The sequence below is a fragment of the Aulostomus chinensis genome, chromosome 11, assembly GCF_037954235.1.
Source record: "Aulostomus chinensis isolate RoL2024-O1b breed Wild chromosome 11, RoL_Achi_v1.0, whole genome shotgun sequence".
Taxonomy (NCBI): Eukaryota; Metazoa; Chordata; class Actinopteri; order Syngnathiformes; family Aulostomidae; genus Aulostomus; species Aulostomus chinensis.
In genome coordinates, this window is record NC_141330.1 from 25,332,191 (window position 1) to 25,353,689 (window position 21,499).

Sequence of the window (21,499 nt, forward strand, 5' to 3'; positions counted from 1 at the left end):
CCGCCAAGGCTTATTGGACAATAGGCTGCAGTATTCATTCACTTCATTAGTAAAACCCGCACTCTTCCCTAGCGGAGATACTTGAAGCAACTGTTTTACATTAAACAAAGAATAACCACAAAAATCTGCTTTTCACTGAGAGCCTTTCCACCAAGATACCACTCCAGATTAAGTCAAAAAAATTCCACATGCATTCATCAATCATCTATATTTGTTTGCATCTCCAGCTTGCTCCATTTCCTGTCCTACCTCACAGGCTCATTTTCCTATTTCAGTAGGATAAACATGTATGTAGTTAAAGAAACACGCCAACCTTTCAAGACAAATGCTCATCTGTTACCCTCCCTGGAGACAGACAAAAAATAAAAATAAAAAGTTACCCCTCTCTCCTCTGTGCATGCACAAGGGAGCTGAGACCGACAGAGACCAGCTGAATGCAAGTTAGCTTAGCCCAATAAATGATAGTAGATGGGCTGTGTAGCAAACATCAGTCTGAAGTCACTAATTATACTTTTCTCCAAAACAGTCTGTCCCTGCATTTAAATAACTATGGTTATATATAATATTCATTATCAAATGATAATTTCAGTTGCAAAGTATAGTAATTTTAAACTCAAATGCATACCCAGAACTACTTTCCTGACTGGGTGCATTGATATCATACAGCATTTCAAACCTTTGGCAAACTAAACAACAAGGTTGTTGAAGAGCAGAAAAACAACTGCTACTGATCTGCAATGAGTCATAGCTGACTTTATAGGAGAGGATCAATCAATGAATCTAGATCCTGAATCTGATCTATTTGATGACTTTTCATCAAGGTATGCTAATGCTCCCCATCCACTACCATTTTGTGCTGAGCTAACTAGCGGTCAGCAGGTCTCTGTGGGTCTCAGTTCATTAATGTAGCATAGAGAGTGTCTCTTTTGTCTTGTCTGGCTCTGGGGAGGATGAACAACAAGTGTATTTCCCCCCAAAGAAGTTGGCTTGTTCCTTTAACAGACTAATCATGAAACATCAAAGTCATTAAGATATTCTTGCATATTGGGGGCAGCTGAGTTGTCATGAAGAGCATCCCCTGTCATCCATCATTCAGATTTCTGCCCGCCTAGTAGTTTGTTGTTTCCATCATCTCTGGAGACAAACATCTTGTTCTTCAGCTGCTAAAGGTTGCTCACTGTCCACTAGCTAGTCGCTAGCAGTGTGTGTGCTATTTGATGCAGGGCAGCTCATGTGCACTTGGCTTTTAGAGCCTTTTAGCTGAAAATGACACTATGAGCGTTGAGAGGGAACCAGAGCAGGGAAGTTACAGCCAGACAGCTTAACAATGAGCTGAAAATCATTGAAACTCAGTAAAGTCAAGTGGAGCTGCAGAGGAGGAGGAGGATGATCTGTGGGTTCATTTCAATAGGTGACACCTCTTGTTTCACACAGACATACATACGTATATGTGAGCAATGTGAACGTCAATCCCAGACAAATGCCGTGACTGACATTTTTGTGATGTGGATAATGGTGGTGTTTAATTTGATTTGGTGTTTAATTTGAACCAACACAACTCATCTATATTCAAATACTACACAAGTACACCAGCCATCTATAACCACACCCCTTCTACCTCACTGCAGCAAGGACATTCTACTGTACAGTACACACAAATATGCAGGTAAATCAATGTGTCAAACTCATCTTTCATTTTCAAATTCATTAAAATCTCCAGCTTAATGTGAGGGATAAATGTAGAGAAGCTCGCTCCCCGCCTGCTGCTGTGCTTTGTATTGTCTACTTAGTGCTTTCAGTCATTGTATCTTTTCTCAAAGCTTTATGGAGCTATACACAACCTCGCAAATTGCAACCACATTCTGCATTGGGACAGACTATCTTAAACCTCCCCATTTTGTTCTCTCTGTAGCACACAAGAAACCGTATGCCCCTCCCCCCACCCCCACACACACTCACTCTGTTCACATATGCAGTTCGTCTTTGCCCTGCAAAGTAGGCATTTTTCATACCAATAAGCGAGCTGCATTTCAAATCAAAGGCAGTGACGCTGTCTGGCAGTCTGGCCACTCAGAAAGTGAAGAGGTAATGAAAAAAGCTGAGGGGTGAGTCATGGGGATGCTTTAATAATCCTGGCTACCTAAAATAACATCTCCAGGGCCGGACAGATCGACGAGACAACCCTCTTGGGAAAGCAGCAGTTGCAGTATAGTGGACCATGCTGGGCTGGATGCCGTCTATCCATCACAACTCTCTCTCTAGACCAACACAAACACACACACACACACACACACACACACACACACACACACACACACACACACACACACTCCTCCTTTTCTCTTAACTCCTAAGATTCTGTTATTGTCAACAGATAAGACTGCAGCAGCACGGCACGACGCGGCACGCAGCCAAGCCCTCCCTGTACCTAAAATACAACCAGACTAAGCAGGGTGGAGGGTTTTTTGTGTGTGTGTGTGTGTGTGTGTGTGTATGTGTGTGTGTGTGTGTGTGTGTGTGTGTGTGTGTGTGTGTGTGTGTGTGTGTGTGTGTGTGTGTGTGTGTATACGCTCACCACAGGGTAACTGACAAGCTGCAGAAGGCATGATCCAGTTAGAGGAAAGCTGGAGTCTAAGGTCAGTTTACAGGTGAGCCATGTTTCTTTGGTTAATGTCCAATCATTGCTGACAAATGATGATGGGGTCCAGGCAAGATAGCTCCGGGCTGTGGGTTCAAGGTCGGGGCTCCATCGTCCCAAACAACGCCTTGCTATGTCTGCACCCACCCCGCATACAAGTGAAGGGAGACAATGAACCCATCGTCTGGTAGGACCAATGCCAGTCTAATATTTCAACACAACATCTGCCGACTCACTTGATGTTCTTATATTTCGCCAACCCTTCTCATGCTCCCGACATTTATCCGTCAGAGCAAAGAAACTGTGCTACACCGCTGCCAAACACGGACACACAAAACCGCGGTCCACGTGATTGCTGAACACTTATCAGAACAAAATGTTTCCTTTCAGTCTGTACAGTTAGTTGAATTACCTATTTTACTGAAGACAAGAAAATTGAGTTTAACCATCGTACTGCTGTAGTCTTCTCTACTTTGTTCTAATTGTAATGGTGCAAACGAGTTATATACTTATGTGATTGGCTGGATGCAGGCCTGTATCTTTTCCTTGTGGTTTGAATTTCATGCATCAAATTAACAATACCAACAATTCTATGGGACAATTTTCTGACTAAAATATCCCTATGGTTCTATCACCCTAGCCGTCAGTAAAACCAATAGATTCCTTTATCAGATAACTGAAGTTTAACATCAGTAAAGCAGAATTAAATAATCGTAGTGTATAAATAATCATCAGAATATCAGGTCTACTTTGCCTAACTTGTCTCTATCATCGTGCTTGCATTCTAATATTAGATGAAACTTATTGTTAACACCAGTTGTGACACTAATGGCAGATGCTATTTTGACCAAGCTGAAATTTCACAGAAATGGATGCAACACTTCAGAAATACAATTTCGACGTCTAAGAGTATTTTGGGGTCAAAGGGTCAAAGCTGTTGCCAGTTCTGCCTGTTGATGATCTGAAGCTTGTAGAATATTTTAAAAACTTTAGTTGAAGTACACCTTTTCCTAAAAGCTTTTTGTAAATGTAGCACACAACGTTATGGCCAGTCATGTCTTGTTTTTTTTTTTTATGTACTACTACTGTCTTGTCTAGTGTTCTGTTTGAATTATTCTTGACCCGAATTGCTTTAAAGTCACAAAAGCTTTCCAACTTCAACTGCCAGACATTGTACATGTCTAAATTCCTGAATGTAGACAAGTAAGAAAGGTGGCAGGAGAGTACAAACATCAGAGCCAAGTCATCATCAGATGGATTCTAGATTTATACAAACATATCAAACCCAGAAAGGATTGCTGGGGCGAATTAAAACTTGCTAAATATTTCCTTGAAAAACAGTAGGACTCAGTAAATCTGTAGTAACACTGTTGTTGAGAGATTTACACTGTGGGTAAGAAAATTAGAAAGAATGGTGTAACTGTGCCAAGCTGAATATTTCATAAAAGTTCAACTGTATGGAAGAGAAAACACCACAAACACACAGTGAAGACAGCAAACAACAAAAACATGAGGGCGCCCGTCTGACTGCAGCATTTCCACTGAAATGTGCTTTTGCTCCACGCTCCATTTTGCCTCTGGCAATTCAGCGCAGGTCACGTTCACCCGCACAGCAGCTATTTTTAACACGTCATTTATAAATTACTATTATTAATAATGCAGACTATTATTGTAGTAAAAGCTCTCTATGTGATGGTGCACAACTCACATCTCTACAGACCTGTTCAGAGACTTCTACGTGAAGGGGATTAAATGACAAATGTATATATCTTTTCTATGATGGATGAAGTGTGCCACGACAGCTCTGGAGATGCATCCAGCTCAACCTGGCATCATTCTGCTGTCGTGGAAACCAAAAGGAGTCCTGGCTTGTTTGTATTTGTGCAATCAGAATTGTTGTACAGACTTAAGAAAGCATCTTTTTTTCATAAGGATCCCCACAAAAATCACACTATTTTCCCACACAATCTTATTGATTTTTCAATGAAAATGTAAATAATGAAGCATATGTATATGTGTGAGTGTGTGTGTGTGTGTGTGTGTAATGATGATACAACTAATGATCTAATGTCAAAACCATATCAGAATATTTGTCAATATACTTACAACTTTTTTTTCCAAAATAAAGGCTCAACTGTGGGCTGCATAGCCAACGAGGGGGCATCAACACCCCTCATTTGGAGCAGATACTGGTTTGAATGGTGACATGTACAACTGCTTCCACTGGAGCAATCACATGAGATGATCTCATTTTCTCATCCTTCTGTGAGTGTATAGCATCTCGAAAAATACCCTTCCAGTTATCATTGGAAAAAGCTGTTGAAGGTTTTTCAAATTAATGAAATGCACCCCCACCACCTCCACCCTTGTCTTTTCCACTCTGGTTTTGTTCCCTTCCCCTCTAAAATCTTGAGTTGAACTCCAGCAGATCAGGTGCTTGAAGGCTTGCCTAGAGCCAGACGGGAAGCTGTGCATAATGGGAAGACGGTGGCTCCTTTTCTGAAACACTTGTCTCAGAGATGTCATATCACTCTACTCACACTCACACTCACACACACACACACACACACACACACACATACATCAGATCAAAGAAACATTCTGCAGCTCTCCTAAGAACAAAGGTTGAAGTGAGCTTGAGAAGCCCCACAAGGAAATAGATACGGAAATTCTTCACACAACTTTTACTGCATAGACAGAAGCCACAAAAGTGATCTTTCTATGATTTAACGAGCACTCCACTATGGCGTTACTGCTGCTTTATCCCAAAAACTACTACGGAAAACTAAATCACACTAATAATGCACAATAGACACAGATGGTAGTTTTTCCCAAACTGTCAGGAAGAGAAGAAAAGGCCTCATTCACAAATTTTATTTACACAAAACAGGATTATTTTAATCCTCAATTTAGTGTTAGGGACAGCACACACAGGAGCAAATCTTGACTGGAACCCTGCGACATCAAATTTGTACCTCTTGTCTCGCCTGAAACACATTTTAATACTACGCTTAACAGGTTCACAGCATGACCACAACTGTTGAACAAGACACGTGTCACTGCGCAATGCATCTGTATCTATTTACACAGGTTTGAGGTATTTAAAATGACAGAAACACCATATAAACGGCTGTATTTGTGCTGCGGGTTATTGCAGATGTGCCAGGAGACCTGTGCACGTCTCCAGTGTGTTTCAGGTGTGACATTTAAGAACACAATTGATATCAGGAGCACGGAGTTACAAATAGCCATGACACTTTGCTTCATGTAAACCATGTCTGGTTTGTATGAGAATAAATTTGTGTATAAGAGCTTTTCTTGAATGAGGCCCAATGTGTTTAAATAATGACAAAAAGCCTGAAGTTCTTACCCCAAATTCCGGTAACGTTCCAGTTTTTCCAAATGAAATACAACTGCAGCACTTTCAAACACTAACACCCACCGCCACAAATCAAAGAAGGGAGATATGTGAGGACGTTTCACCTCCCCTTCTCATCTGATGAAAAAGCTCCTTGCTGGGCTCGTGTGCTCAGCAGAAAGACCTTTTCTCCAGTGCTCAGTAGCATTGACAAGCCAACGTCTCAATCGATGAACCCACGTTCAGACCTTTGCAGAGCAAGTCTCTGACCAAAGGGCTGCGTGGGTTAATTATAATTGTATAGGACAGCGTCTGTAACACATGCCCAGAGCCAGAGAGCTGAGAATGGCCAGACACAACATCCAATCGAAGACAACTCCAACCATTCCGGTAGGTTCTGATCAGAGTACGCTCACCCATATATCTAATAATACAATATATAGAATGCAAGCCGGAGGCCTTTAAATGACCGGGTGTTTTGAGATAAATCAATGTACCAACTTTCCTTCCATTTTTTTCACAAATGATAGCAGAAGTGTGGCAAAGCAGACAAGGGAGGAGGATCACAACACAATTCAATAAGCAAGGCGAGGACTATGAATGGTCTCCTAACAAGATCAAGAGAGACATGTGAATAAATGGAAGGAAGCCTGGCTGGCGTGAAGAGAGAAATCTTCAAAGTCAGCTTCTTTCCTCTTCCTAGCCACCCCAGGAGATCAGATCAACTACTATCCTAAAACCTAATGAACTAGTAAACACTGGGAATTAAATGAATATTACATGGGGTTTCATTAATGTCAGCCAGCAGACTCAAAAAATAATGAAGGCGAGAAGTAGAAGCGGGAGGAGACAGTTGCTGGAGCTGCGTCTTCTCTGTGTTTACTCAGCATCTGCCTGCCAGAGAAAAGGGCTTTTGATCACTCTTCGTCTGGGTTCTCCTCTCCGCTGCATGGCGGGAGAGGCCCAGGGAGGCTGACAAGCACCACTAGGGCCGGCTCATTTGCAACACAAATGAACTGAGCTAATTGTACAAGTTCTGGGAGACGGGGGAGCCGCACACGGTGCAATGTTTGCAAAATATGGAAATAATTAATCTCATTGAGCATGTGAAATACCATCAGTGTTGCAAAAGAGGATTTGAGCATGAGCTAGGGATGAGACGGATGATGATAGCATGGCACCGGATAGACGCAGATGTTTAGATTAAGCTTTTTCATTATTGTTTCATCACAGGCTTCTTCAAGTGTATTTTTGGTAATTGAATAAATTGGAGCATGAAATAGGTTTGGATTTTCTCCACAGCAGCAGGATTACGTGAAAAGCAGTCACTGTCCCATTCATGAAACAATGCATGTAAATATTATGCTACCAGGTCAATTGTGCATTGAGTATGTGAGGTGAAAATAGTAACAGGGGGATTGCGGAATTACCAAAATAGACAGCAGACACCAAACAAATGCATTATATCTGTGGTTCCCTAACTTTAAAAATCCATCCATCCATCCATTTTCTACCACCTATCCTGTTAAGGGTCACGGGGGGGTGGAGCCTATCCCAGCAGCCTCCGGGCGAGAGGCGGGGTTCACCCTGGACGGGTCACCAGTCCATCACAGGGCCAACACATAGAGACAGACAACCATTGGCTCTCCCAGCCACGTCTACGGTCAATTTAGAGTCTGGATTAACCTGGTCCCCTCTTGATGTCTTTGGACTGTGGGAGGAAGCTGGAGTACCAGAGAGAACCCACGCAGGAACAGGGAGAACATGCAGACTCCTCACAGAGAGATCCTGTCCTCGAACCCACTCGCTGTAAGGCGACAGTGCTAATCACTGCACCATCGAGCCGCCCAGCCCCTCTACCTCCACAGACGGCATTAGCACCACCAGCACTAACATTAATGCTAGCTATGCCAGACACGGTGCTGCAAGCCCCAGAGCAGATGGTTTTGATAATGAGGACTATGACTTCAACTGATGTTCGTTGATGCCCCAAGATCATTTCAACCATTTAACCATTCAAGTTAGGCGATATACTGAGTGCTAAAGGGACATGGGAAATAGTCTCATACTATCTTCTGACAGGTAGCCTCTGATTGGCTTGTACTTGGTGCCTTTGAACGTGTAGTCAGAGCCAATCAGAGAAAGAGAGGGAACAGGTCTTTGTTTGATGGAGGATTCTGAGAGGATACAACAGATCTTTTTTATTTTTTTTGTTTTTGTTTGGTGAACCGCCTTGCACAACTCTGCATACGCCTTGTGGTGAACATTCCAGTGTTTCCACAAGATACCCCATGATTCCCTTACTGGGACAAAATGCAGATGTAAGATGTATTCTATTTACAGTACAGTACAATGTTAGTGACACTATAGTTTGAAATGTTTATTCAATTATGTCAGTGGCCAGAAAAAAAAAATCCTACCTCATGACCTTCCCAAGTTTTGACCCCTGAAGCTGCTTCAATCAATAAATCAAAGGTAAAACAGGAATAATGATGATGCTCTAAAGCACCTTTAGGAGGTAACAGCCTTAGTTTTCAATTAGCAACTCCACTGATCACCAAGGCCAAAGGAAGATTTGTGGAATAATGTCTCAATCCACACTCCGCACCACAGCAAGCCATGACAACAACAGCAGTCAAATTTAACTCTTCTAAAAACTAGAAAATGGCTCCTGACATTGACAAATAGCATCACACATCAAGGCATATGGTTGAAAGCAAAGTGCAATCCATGCACTTTCTCTCTTGGCTATTTAAAAACAAGATGACATCAGACATCTGTCTGGAAACCGGAAAAATAAGCATTGTAAGAGAAAAAAGACCTCCTAGGGCCTGTGCTGCAAACACATGAACATACAAGTGCATCCTCACAAACAGGAAACAGGGACACACACACTCCCATGCCACTCTGCAGCCTTCTTTTTTAGCCCATCAGCAAGAGGAGGAAGTTAAAGACCCAGGGCAGAGCTGGAAGTGGCATCGAATGCTCAACTGAAATGTAGTTTTATTGGAAGCTACCAATCGTGACATGTTAAGGCTAGGGGTCTCACACACATGGGCATGCGTACACACACACACACACACACACACACACACACAAACAAAATGCATCAGCATACATGCCTATTCAGCCTTTGATGGAATCAGTCTTGCCCCGTGAGCATGAAAAGGGTCCAGATGTCAGAGCTCCGCGCAGGCTGACGTGTCTGTAGGGGAGTAGTCCATCTTCTTCCTCATCGTGCTTCACTGCAGACGACCTGTCCACTCAGAACTATACATCGTGTTCATCCCATTGATGACATCACCTGTACCTCTGGCTGTAGGAATGTACCACGTCAACATGCAACCAAACTTGGCCCCTGTAGCACCTATGGCTGCAAGTCTGGACCTTAGCCTGATGCTTGTCTGGCTACATTGCCCACTGCTAGCGACCAACTCCCTGTCGTTCTCTGTCTCTTTCTTCCTCCCGTACTTACAGTCTGATTTTGAGATATGATTTGGCGAGAGCCAAGAGGAGCTGAGAGGAGTTGAGCAGATCGATTCAGCCTCTCATGCTGTCTCACTCGCACCATTCATCCACTTTTCCTATGCACCGCTATCAGTCCCACTGTCTCGACTTTATCTCTCTCTCTCTCTCTATCCACTTCTTTTCTTTCTCTCTCTCCAGTGTGCTATCATAATAACCCCACTCTTAGAAACCCAGGCAATAAAGCAGGGCCTCCCTTCTTCCTGTGTGCATCTCCCCTGGTGAGGACAAAACCAATAAATGGCTGGCTTAATTACAGCTGCTGAGTGCCGCCAACACCCAGGTACAACACCATGGGTTTGAGGGGGGCTGAACGTGGGCACAGGATGTTGGGGGTGTTTTCAAAGAAAATGCAGAAGATGCAATGGAAACTGAGTCTGACTCTGACACCTAAATCCTCAAGACACTACTTTATTTTACTTACACTGCCAAAACAGAGGTGATGTAACCCAGAGGCTGAAAGGATCAGAAATCGAGCTAGGAAAATGTGGCTCGGGACAAGGAATCAGTCGTGTTTTCCCTCACTTGAAGCCCCTCAGCAAGTCATTTAACTCCACCAGCTCCAGTGGAGCAGCACTGTCAGCTTGATTTTCTATCTGTACAAGGGGATGTAGAGCAGGGTGTTGCTACAAAATTAAAGAGCCAACTTGCCCTGGATAAAAAGGGGTAAAAACATGATGTACACTACAGTGTGGCCAATGATATATCAAGGTGGATCCACCCCCAAATCAACACAAGTGTCCAGGAATGTGAGGAGCCCAGGGAGGGACTGTCCTTGTCTCTTGTTGTTTTCAGGCCTGTCTCTTCATCCTCTCCTCCCTTCCTCTTCTTGCTGTCCTCCTCTTGGTCCCCCAATTCTGTCACTTCAACATGAATCCCGGGCTCCCGGGGCTCAGAGTACCGCAAGCTTCAGCCTGCTAGTCTGCCTTTTCTACAGCTCTGTCACCATGGTGACTGATAACAGTGTGTGTCCCTACCTCCTTCTGCTACTTTCTGTCTTGCTTTAACTGTTTTCTTTCCTTGTTTAGTCTCTCCATCAAGCTCCTCACTCCTCACATCTGCTACGCCACATCACCTCACATTTAATCACTACAAGAGGATGTAGGTATAGAAATTAGCATAAAAATGTGTTTTTTGTAAGCTAAGTGTATGACAGACTGGAAATGTCTTTGAGAGGGGATCCATCCATCCATCCATGTTCTGTACCGCTTAGGGGGGTGGAGCCTATCCCAGCTGACATTGGGCGAGAGGCGGGGTTCACCCTGTACGGGTCAGACGTTCAGTATCTTGCTCAAGGATACTTGGACATGGTCACCAGGGGAAGTGAGGATTGAACCAACGACCCTTCGGTTGCGAGACGGTCTCTCTAATTCTGAGCCATGCCACTCCTCGAGAGGAGATTCAAAAATAAATATTAAGGTGTAGCAGCATGGTTTATTCTATTGTTCCTTTCAATTTCTATATGATTTTGAATAGAATTTGGTATAAAAAGGTGCAGAAATGTTTAGTTTGTTTTGAAGCAACACACTAAATAATATGGAAAGACAAATTCAGATGTAGTTGTGTCCTCAGATGATACTTTTAAGAGCAACATCAGCTAGAGCTGCAGGTGAAGTTAGCGCAGCTCTTTAATAATCTCCATAGCCACTTAAATCACTGATGTATTTCCAAGAGGAAGATCTATCACTGTCCACAAGGTTAGCTACTTTTCAATATGTCCGTCCTGGCTAAGGACCTATACTCAAACGGAGGACGTTATGTAAACCTGCCGTGGCAGTAAGCAATATAAGGATACTCACTGCATCTACAGACACTCATTGCATAACTGTCTTAGTGCGGCACTGATGCAAACAGATGAGCTGCTACAGGTGACTCAAAGTCGCCTCTTCATTCCACTCACACTCTTTTCGCCTCCACTCAGAAATGTTTTTTGCTTCATGTTCCTTCATTTAGACTTTAGCCGTTCACTGCGCAGAGTTTATCACTTTGAAGAGTGGGATTCTTTGACATCATGACTGATTTCCATTCATATGCAGGTTTTGGACAACTGAGGGTTGACTTTTCAAGAGAAACATTGTGTCTGATAGATAACTTTTGCTTTTGAATATTATTACTTTCAAGTGTATCAGGAGAGTTATTGATGAGCACGAGACACAAGGTTAAAGTATATCAGACACAAATTGATGTTCAGGTGTTAAATGTCTAGAGTGAAACCTCAGAGATTTTTGCAAAAAATATTTGAGGGTTCAGAAAACTTTACATTCTAATTCAAATTGGTTTGACTTCAGGTGAATCTTATTTTCATACATTTGTGTGAGATAATGCACATCTCGCAGTAAAAGATCTGCTGATACCACAGAATAATGCAGTCATGATAGGAAATAGCCATGAAGGGTGCAGAGATACTTCTGCTGAGCATGACTTAAAAGGAAAATATATTATATTCTCATTCCTGTGTCTTTTTTTAGCAACCTTATTAGGGTGTATATATGTGTTAGGGAAGAAACAATATTCTGATACCAAGTCAATGCCAGAGTACGGAAAATGTGTCCATTTTTTTGTTGTTCTTTGTTAGAGAAAGTACCTTGGAGATAATGGGACAACATCAACATGCGAAAAGGCTGCAGGAGGAGCAAGTACAGGTCTGCTTGACGAGAAAGAAAACCTCACTGTTACTATGGAGACTGCAGGGTTTTCACTGAAGTACCACAGAATTAGTGAGCATGTGTGCGAGTGTGTGTGACGATGAGCATTTCTGAACATCGTACGTGGTGGAACTTATACTGCTGTGGACTGAAATGAACTCCTAGGGACAGCAAATATATATGGCCACCATCACAAACTGACCTGTGTGAATAAATGCTACAACTCTTCACAACCCAAAGCTGGCGACACCTTCCATCCAGGCTCACAGAAGTTTGGTCAGCCAATGGTGAACCAGGGATTCTTGTTTTACTAACATACAATCCTTTAAAATCATAATTCATTTTCTCCCTAAGGTCCACTTAAAGTCAAGATAATGAGGAAGGCAATATCAACATTTCTTTTTAAAAAAAACATCTTATCACTTTGACGGTCCCATCATTAGAGTGGGGACATGCAAAGAGGGGAGTGCAGGTTGAGGAGCATTAAGTGAAGAAGTGAGGGTGGTGAACAAAGTTCCCTTTCCCCCTGTCCCTGACTGTACATGCGGCACTGCAACATAAAAGCTATAAAATGCAGAAGTGCACCGCTCCAAATATGCTGTCACTGCAGGAAGACAATATATGAGAGTGTGGGTTGAAGTAAACAGCTGTGAGTATGAGGATGACTCACTAAAATAACCCCCAAGATTGCGCAGCACCGTGTGGAATCATTAAACAGTAGCAATATAAGTTACATCTAATATGCTGGACTGGACGTGCAGTGCAACTCTGGGTCCACTGCATCCGTGCAATCCCCCCTCAAAGAAGGCTCACAGGGCAGGAAGATGTGTCCCACAGACCCAATAACATCCTTTCTATCACTTCACGTAATAGTCTGAAGACTGACACTTTTCTCAGGGAAGTAAAAAGCTTAGATGGTGTGTTTGTGTAGGGGGGGGGGGGGGGGTTTAATGGTTGCAGTTGAAATGTAGAGACCAGTCAATTCAAAACCATTCAGACCTTCTAAGAACAGATCCCCACACCCCATTAAAACCTCTGCTGACGTACACATGCATAATACATGGCAGCTGGATCTAAAAGCATACAGCCCATTAGCGGGCTCGGCCTGGGCAAGACAAAAACACACTCTCTCCTTCCCTGTGTGTGTAAGTGAGAGAGAGAGAGAGAGAGAGAGAGAGAGAGAGAGAGAGAGAGAGAGAGAGAGAGAGAGAACAGACCTACAAACAGCTGAGATCGAACATACAGCCAGGCTGGCTAGCCACTGATAACACTGCTGATCTGCAGTGAGTTGTGCAGTTACTGTGTGGCTCTAACAGTTAGTGGACACATTGGCTACCAGTAGCCTCAAGGCCCAAAAGAAAGACACACTCTTCTCAGGTCAGCCGTGACAATGTGATTGATTAAAAACGTGATTCCTGTCTTCAGCTGCCAATCACACAGCTTCTACCCAAGTGTAAAAAAAAAAAGGTAGTCATTAAAAAAGAAGTTCACTTTAATCAGTCAGATGTGATGATTGCTGGATCACAGTTTCCAGGCACAGAGCCTCCTGTTCAGCCCCTCCAGTTGCTGAGTGTTCTGGCCATGCAATGTGGCAGAAAGCCCAGCAATGCTGTAAATTATTTCTGACGGTAGGGTGGGGGACAAGAAGGAAAGACTCTTGGGAGACAGACAGTGCATGGTGTGGAGATACAGTAGAAGGGGATAAGGAGGGAACGTTGTCCGCTTGCAGGTCTAAGGCCCTTTCTCAGTGGGCAGAACGTGTCTGACAGGCATGCCTGTCCAGATGACCGGGGGCTTCTCTGGGAGGGAGCAGAGTATTCAGCAGGCTAATCATAATATGCTCCAATGCATCGGAGTGACATCCAACTTCGTTCTCTCTCTTGACAACCGCACTTCTGTTCAAGGGAATGAAAAAATACAGCAGGGGCACGAAGAGTCCAGGAGCACTTACAACTGTCTTGCTTTGGCATGCTTTGTGCAGTTTACTTACTCGGACCTCTTATGTATAAGGTGTGTTGGAGGCTGTGGGGGTGTGGGGTGGTGTTTGTACTTATTTCCAGCTTACATCTAGCGTCTTCACCCCCTCATGTTCTGCTCTAAGGCACAACAGCAGAGGCAATACAGCACACATGCTGCAGCAGAGGCGCGCTGGGGCGTACGCGCACATACACAAATACACACACACAGACACACACACACAGGCACGAGCATGGCACAGTCACTCCTCGGCATAGGTGGCATGGGCGGTATTTTAACTACCACCTCTTCCTCGTTCCCCAAACACACCAACATGCACACAGTCAAATAGATCACGCACGCGCACGCAGCAAACCGCGGCAGGCTCGCTGATCGGCCCATCATCCAGCCAGGAAATATCTGCAGCAGCAGCAGCAGCAGCAGCAACACTACTACACTGTGGGTTGTTATTACGCAGGCTGGCTGCGATCGATAAACCCCCACCCCCCAATACTCGTTTGACATACCAACGGGGAAGCCCTTCCTCATAAATTAGGGCATTTCTTTACAAAGGAATCACTCACCCTATGTTGCTGAGCGCCTGCTCGAACAGCTCCGTCTGCAGGATGTTCTGAGGCGCAGAGAAAGCCCCGTTGAAATGGGATAAAACCGAGCTACAGAACTGACGCAATGTCTCAAACTGCATTTCCCCCTCCGTTTGCTTTTATCCTCAGTAAATGATCACCCTCTTTCACCAACAATACATCCCAAAGCCGGCGGCGCCCTCCTCCACGCATAGACCTCCACAGTATTTGGTTATTACGAGCTTCCGGGCGCATTAAACACAAGAAAGAGGCTGATCAAGTTCCATATTTCTCCTGCCGCTCCTGGTAAAAAGTGTCCTTAGAGTAGACGCATTCCGGGCGGGATCCTTCGGTCATAGTGCTTCGGACTTGAAGCGAGAAAAGAGAGGTAGTGCCGGTGCTGCTAACGAGCCCTTTCTTCTAATCGGTGTTGCAAAAATCTCTTGTCGGTGTGCTGGAAGCGGTGAAGGAGCGTCCGGAGGACGGATAAAGCGGAGCGGCATCCTCCACGGCTTCCAGCAGCAGCAGCAGCAGCAGCAGCAGCAGCCCCTTACCGGTGCATCAGCTGCTGCCTCACATTCAACTCATATTTCCTATGAAGAGCACACACACACACATACACACACACACACACACACACACACACACACACAGATATGCAATCGTGCGCACTCTCTGCCATATCTATCTCTCCTGCACTCTTTGGGACGCGCAGAGCAGCAGATAGATCACAGTACAACAGAGGCGATGCTGTCGTCAGGGTTTTTCCTCCCATATGTCTCATATCTGGGTTCAGACCATCAGCTCCTCACCAGCAATAACAGAGGACAGCATAAAACACATAAGAGGGGTTTTCCCCAGGGCTTACTTGAACATCTATTTTCATTTTATCCGGTCATTGATTCTGGAGATAACTGTAAAGACTCTAAAACCAGCCGAGAAGAATCCATTTAGGTTTTAGTGGTTTCTTAAAGCCACTGTTTGTTGCCTTACAGGACAATCAAACGTCCAATGAGCCAGTTCCACCCTATTTTGAAGGTTTTTCTGCAAAAGGGTAATTTTGTGAGCAGGATGATGGGAGACAGTCAGCTTGAAATATTCAATATGTGACAGGTATAGGACTGCTGTATGTGAGGAGATGGTTCGTGCTTACATGGTACAGTAATTATTGCTCTCCAGTGTTGAATGGATTGATGCTAGGATGATTTCATAATGATAACGTAGGCAACTACATTCCTTGTTAAATCATAATTAATAGCAACTGAACCTCACAGGCCAATCAAGCCGTCTCAGTTTATTGTATTCTTAAAATCATATTAATAAACTCGGTCAATAAAAAAGTGTGACGCCCCACGTATTTTTCAGCAAGGAAGGAAAACTCTCAAATTCGACTCAGTTTCTGCTTTTATTGAGAATTTTTAAAAAATAAAAGTCTGCTTTGTGACAGAGTGGCACTAATATAAGCAGACAGATAAAATAAGGAATGGATGGATGTCCACACAGTTGTGGCTCTTCAGGTCACATGTTCAGGTATGAGCACCAGGTGTACGTCATTCCTTGTTGCAAGCCGCAGCTCATGACTACAGCCTCTCAAAGCAAAGTTCCAGAAAAACTGAGAGGAGCACCGAAAAGGGAATGTCTTTTGAAGAAACCTGTGCCACATGTTTTATATTGAACAGACATGATGCTTAAAACGAACACACCCAGCAGATACGGTAGTTACCCGTCTCTTAGGGAGCTGAGACCCACAGGGGCCAGCTGACAGCTAGTTAGCTTGGCGCAGTGAACGGTAGTGAGTGAGAAGCATGATTATACATCAGGTTACTAAGCTGGCCCTGATTAGCAGCAACAGTTGCTCCTCTGGTTGTTTGTTGGCCGAAGATTTGATGGCGCTCCGTGAAATCACTGCACCCTGTCTGGAAAGTAGTTCCGACACTGTCTCTGATACTAGAATTACAGTACATTGTCATTGTAAATTGCTACACAAAACCCTACAGTTGTAATAACGCAGGCAAAGAATGTAGATAACTGTGCAGTTGTTTTTGACTGTTCTCAGTAACTACTAGTTTTGGCTGCCGAACCATCTGCAAGTAACAATGATATACAGTATATTACACTTTAAAAGTGGCACGGTGGTGCAGTGGTTAGCGCAGTCGCCTCACAGCAAGAAGGTTTCCGGGTTCAAGTCCCAGCTCGGGCACTGGATCTTTCTGTGGGGAGTCTGTATGTTCTCCCTGTTCCTGTGTGGGTTCTCTCTGGTACTCCAGCTTCCTCCCACAGTCCACAGACATGCAATTGGGGACGAGGCTGATTGATACTCTAAATTGTCTGTAGGTGTGACTGTGAGTGTGAATGGTTGTCTGTCTGTATGTGTTGGCCCTGCGATGGACTGGTGACCTGTCCAGGGTGAACCCCGCCTCTCGCCCGAAAGCCGCTGGGATAGGGTTATAGCCCCCCTGCGACCCTTAACAGAAATAAGCGGAAGAAAATGGATGGATGGATGGATATTACACTTTAAATGAGAACACTTATGATTAAAAAATGTTGTATTAATGAAGCAGCAGGTTTGTGTACATACAACCAAAGGCTGACTGGGTAATGCTCAAGTGTTTTTAACAAAGCTAACTTTTTATATATTAGAAGGGGGTGTAACAAACAAGCCAAGCTGTTCTTCATCCTCTAACGTCGTTGGCAGGATGATTCCAAATGAGCAGGTTAAGCGTGTAGAATCTGAAGAATTTCCAGTCCCACGTTAGTCTCATGCTATTGTTTCATCAGCCTCACCCAACGCTGCAACTCTCCCAGCATACCTTTGTTTTCCTTCAGATGACACCTCTGAGAGCCAGATAAATTAGACACCTTTCTCCTTATAAGGAGACTGTCAGCTTTTCCCCCTAATTTGCTCAACAGAACAGATCCAGGAGTCAATTTAAACATTCTTAGAGATTAATGAAAGTGGGGTATGGTGCTTCTGCACTGGGAGTTCTATTTTTGAACCCTCTGTGCATCATCAGCATTATCCCGAACGTTTTCAGGCATCAAGTTTCCTGTTGTGTCATTGCTACTGTAGGTAACACCAAAGTAAGAATAACTCACTGGGATGATCTCCACCTTTAACAAAATGAAATCAGTTAAGAAATAGTGACGAGTACCTGTCCTGGAACACAAAGTGACCGGCTGACTGAATACTGGGAGCAGTCTGATCATCCATCCAGTCACGCCACCTTAAAACAGCACGTCACTTAGGCAAGATGGATTGTGTTCTCCAGCTGCAATGAGATTCCAACTACTGATATCCTGCATCACTTTGAAGGGGCACAGATGATCATTTATAGTGTTAATTGTGGATTCAGATGGAGAATAAAAGTGGATGTGATGCTGCAATCCACTGCAGGGAAGGAGGAAATCATTACGAGTCAGTATTCACAATTTCCAGTCAAAATCTAGAGCATCAGGAAAACACGGATGCTCGCAGCAACCTGCTGTTTGTACAGCAAGTCTTTGAATATATTCATGGCCTTATTTATATTCATATCAAGCACAAATCAACTGAAACGGCAAGTACACAGTTGCTGTAAAAATACTGTTCATGTATCTCAGTGTCTGTGTCGTCATATTGCTGTGACATCAGCAGGGGAATGTTTTCTAAAACAGGAGAAATACAATATATGTTCTTTTTGGAGTTACAATATTTATTAAGCGCCGGGGTCTTTAATGTTTTTCAGGCCAAGGACACTCTAGCTGATAGAGAGACAGCAGGGACCCCTATCAGATGAACTGTATTTAACTGTGTTGCATACTAAACTGGGCCTACAATACGATAACTTGCTGGGCGGCCTACAGTGCCAGTACCATATAATATACTTTGTCATTGTGGATACTAAACCATTAAAATTGTAATTATCAACAAATTCAAATATACATGTTTTAATTTTAAACATGTAAACATTATAGATTTATGTCGGCGTACTTCCAGATATATCAAAAATCCAAGCGTTATAAAGCAATTGACTTACAGTACATCTGGGGACACCCTAGGGGTCACAGACCCCCTGTTGAACACCCATGATTTAGAGAATGTGGACATATCACTGCTGTTCAATAGCGTCATAACACCGTGGAAGCACGGAGACTACGTGCTATGCTAACCTCTAAAACCAAGTGTCAGTTAGTGGGCAGGTATCAAGAGGTACAGGATTGAGTCCTACAACCTGGTCATAAGTTAGCAGTGCTGAACGTCCACTTCCCTTCATGTCCAACTCAAGTTGGTCCAAGTCTTTGGTTAACACCAGTCTAAGATTTTCTAATTCTATTCATTTTTTAGGTTTCTATGTGTCTGATCACTGTCTGATCACCCTTCTTCTAAGTGGCTAAATCAGAGTTTCGAGGTTGAAAATCATCACGCTGAACACAGAGGAAGCACAGAGCTTGGATGTGGCGAAAAGATGTCATGCATCCACGCTGTAGACGTTCACAGCACGAGGTTAGTTTTTTGCTTCTGATGGTTCAAAAATCATAGAAGTGGTTTTCATTTTGTGAAGATTAGCTTAGAAAACATGACATCATAAATTTTGTTTACCACAGACCTAAATTTCAGCATCCACTATTAGTATGATCCTTGTCTCCTCCCTTTACCCCTCAAGGGATCAAACACATTCTGAAGAATGTCCACATACAGTAAAAGTGTCTCACTGAACACCAAGGTATCCCTCAGGTTACTTGAAGAGGAGCAGACAGAAATGAGGAAAGGAAACATTTTCTGAAGTCTCTCTTCTTTCATATTTCCTGTGGAGATGCATTCATGCAAGCATTTATCAAGAGAGGAAAGTGGAAGGAGCCCCCATGTGGACATCAAAGTAAACTACCTTACTTGACACCAGTATCAAGGAACAAGAAACCGGATACGGCACTCACAAGCACAGCATGTCTGTGTTGTCAGCATCTGAGAGTGTTCCACTCAGAGGGGGCACTTAGTGCAACTGACACATGGAACACAGTGTTCTGCAATGTAATTAGGTCTGATCTTGTTTTATCACACTAAAAACATCATAATAATGCTTCATCTTGACGACTTGTAAAGTGTGAACTTTTCTACAGTGTCAAAAGAGACATTAATTAAGTGAAAGCTTGTCTCAAAGAAGGAGAATACATTCGAGAAAACACCCTTCAATTGTTTACGCCCCATCCTTGTCTTAGCTGCGCTCGTTTGTGTATGTGTGTGAGCGCGCATGTGCATGGATGTGTTTGTCTGTGTGTGTGTGTGTGTGTGTGTGTGTGTGTGTGTGTGTGTGCGTGTGTGTGTGTGTGTGTGTGTGTGTGTGTGTGTGTGTGTGTGTGTGTGCGTGTGTGTGTGTGTGTGTGTGTTACAGGCTGCGTAGGCTTCATGTACAGGCTATGTTTCTGTGGCGCTCCAGCCAGGCACCATCATTGAGCAGCATCATATGTGAGTGCTTCTGAAGCTTTCTCGTACCAAATAACACACACTCAGCAAAGTCTCTGGCAGAGGCTCCCATCAGTTTCACACACGCAGAACTGACCTGTCTATTAGCGTGTCACCGAGTCCCGAGTACCTCAGTGAACCGTTGTCAAGGGACGCCTGTCTAGGCAGGAGCCCACCGTGTGGCCTGCTTCTCTCTGACGCTGGTGTCAAGTCCCCTGAGGCGCCCTGGTAGGGGTACAGGGACGGGTCCTGCAGTTTGGCCTTCTTCCCTTGTGGGCCGCCCTCAAACACACCCCGCACTTGACCAGGCCCCGAGCCGTAGAACCACGCCCCCGATTTGGTGAGGATTTCTTGTTGTTTTCGGCACAAGTTGCATACCCACATAACCTGCAGGGGAGAGAAAGGAGGTGTTAATGGTCGGAAATGGTGACGGACAGTTGTTGTGTCTCATCTATGATGATCTGTGATGGACTGTGTCTGTGTGGCATATCGCCGCTGATGGGTGAAAATCTTTTTAAAGCCAAACGTTTCAGTAACAAGGTCTGACTGATTATGTTTGAAATGGCTTGAGGTTTTCATCCCACAGTGACTGGTGCTGACAATTGATGTTGATGAGGTGAATAATGGAATACACATGCAGCAGCCTTCGATATCGCTGAAACTGTTCATTTCGTTATTTCTGCATTTAGAGTCTGTGAGTCCTCTGTCGTTCTTAGTCTCCATGACGCACATAAGATCATTTTCCTTTTTGTTAAATTGATTCTATTACTATTAAACACTTTTATGGTCCACAAATTACAACTGAACCCTTGTGAACGTTGATTGCAGAGATCTTAATGAAGGTATTGTACATAGAGGCAGTAATATGACAACAATCAAAGCACTTTGTTGTGATAAATGCAAAAAAATAGCAATGTTTTTCTTCTGTTTTGCACTACAAGGACTGAGGAGAGGGAGGCTTTTACTGCTATGTGATGTCGTGCCTTTATCTGCTGTACACTGCAGCCCTAGCAGCCAGCTCACCACATTAGCCTCATAAATCCAGGAGCAGACAGCGGCCCTGATCACTACACAGTCACTCATACACACACACACACACACACACACACGCACGCACACACACGCACAGACAAACTACAGTAAAGCTCAACCTTGTATCTCACGCTAGCATGTTGTGGAATGAGTGATATCTGGTCCAGATAACTGCAAGCAACTGAAGTCATATATAAGTGTGTCTTTCTAAATGATTGACAGACCAGTCAGCCAGTAGGGTGGCCAACAGCTATTGCATTCCCCCACCCCCCTCCCTGTCTCCACAGGCCCAGTGCTGAGTCAGGGCATTACTGTTATTAC

General features: G+C 43.9%; 1 protein-coding gene across 24 annotated transcripts in view; it reads right to left on the bottom strand.

Moving 5' to 3' along the window:
* The window catches only part of rims2a (regulating synaptic membrane exocytosis 2a), a 164,255-nt gene that overhangs the window by 96,343 nt on the left and 46,413 nt on the right, over nucleotides 1-21,499 (bottom strand). For 23 of the 24 annotated variants that reach the window (XM_086219167.1, XM_086219165.1, XM_086219166.1 and 20 more), the window contains one exon: nucleotides 20,244-20,533. In XM_086219167.1, coding sequence (XP_086075293.1) covers nucleotides 20,244-20,533 — 290 coding nt within the window. Of the gene's footprint in view, nucleotides 1-14,706; nucleotides 15,241-20,243; nucleotides 20,534-21,499 lie in introns of those variants that run through there. The other variant, XM_086219184.1, reaches the window with a different exon arrangement.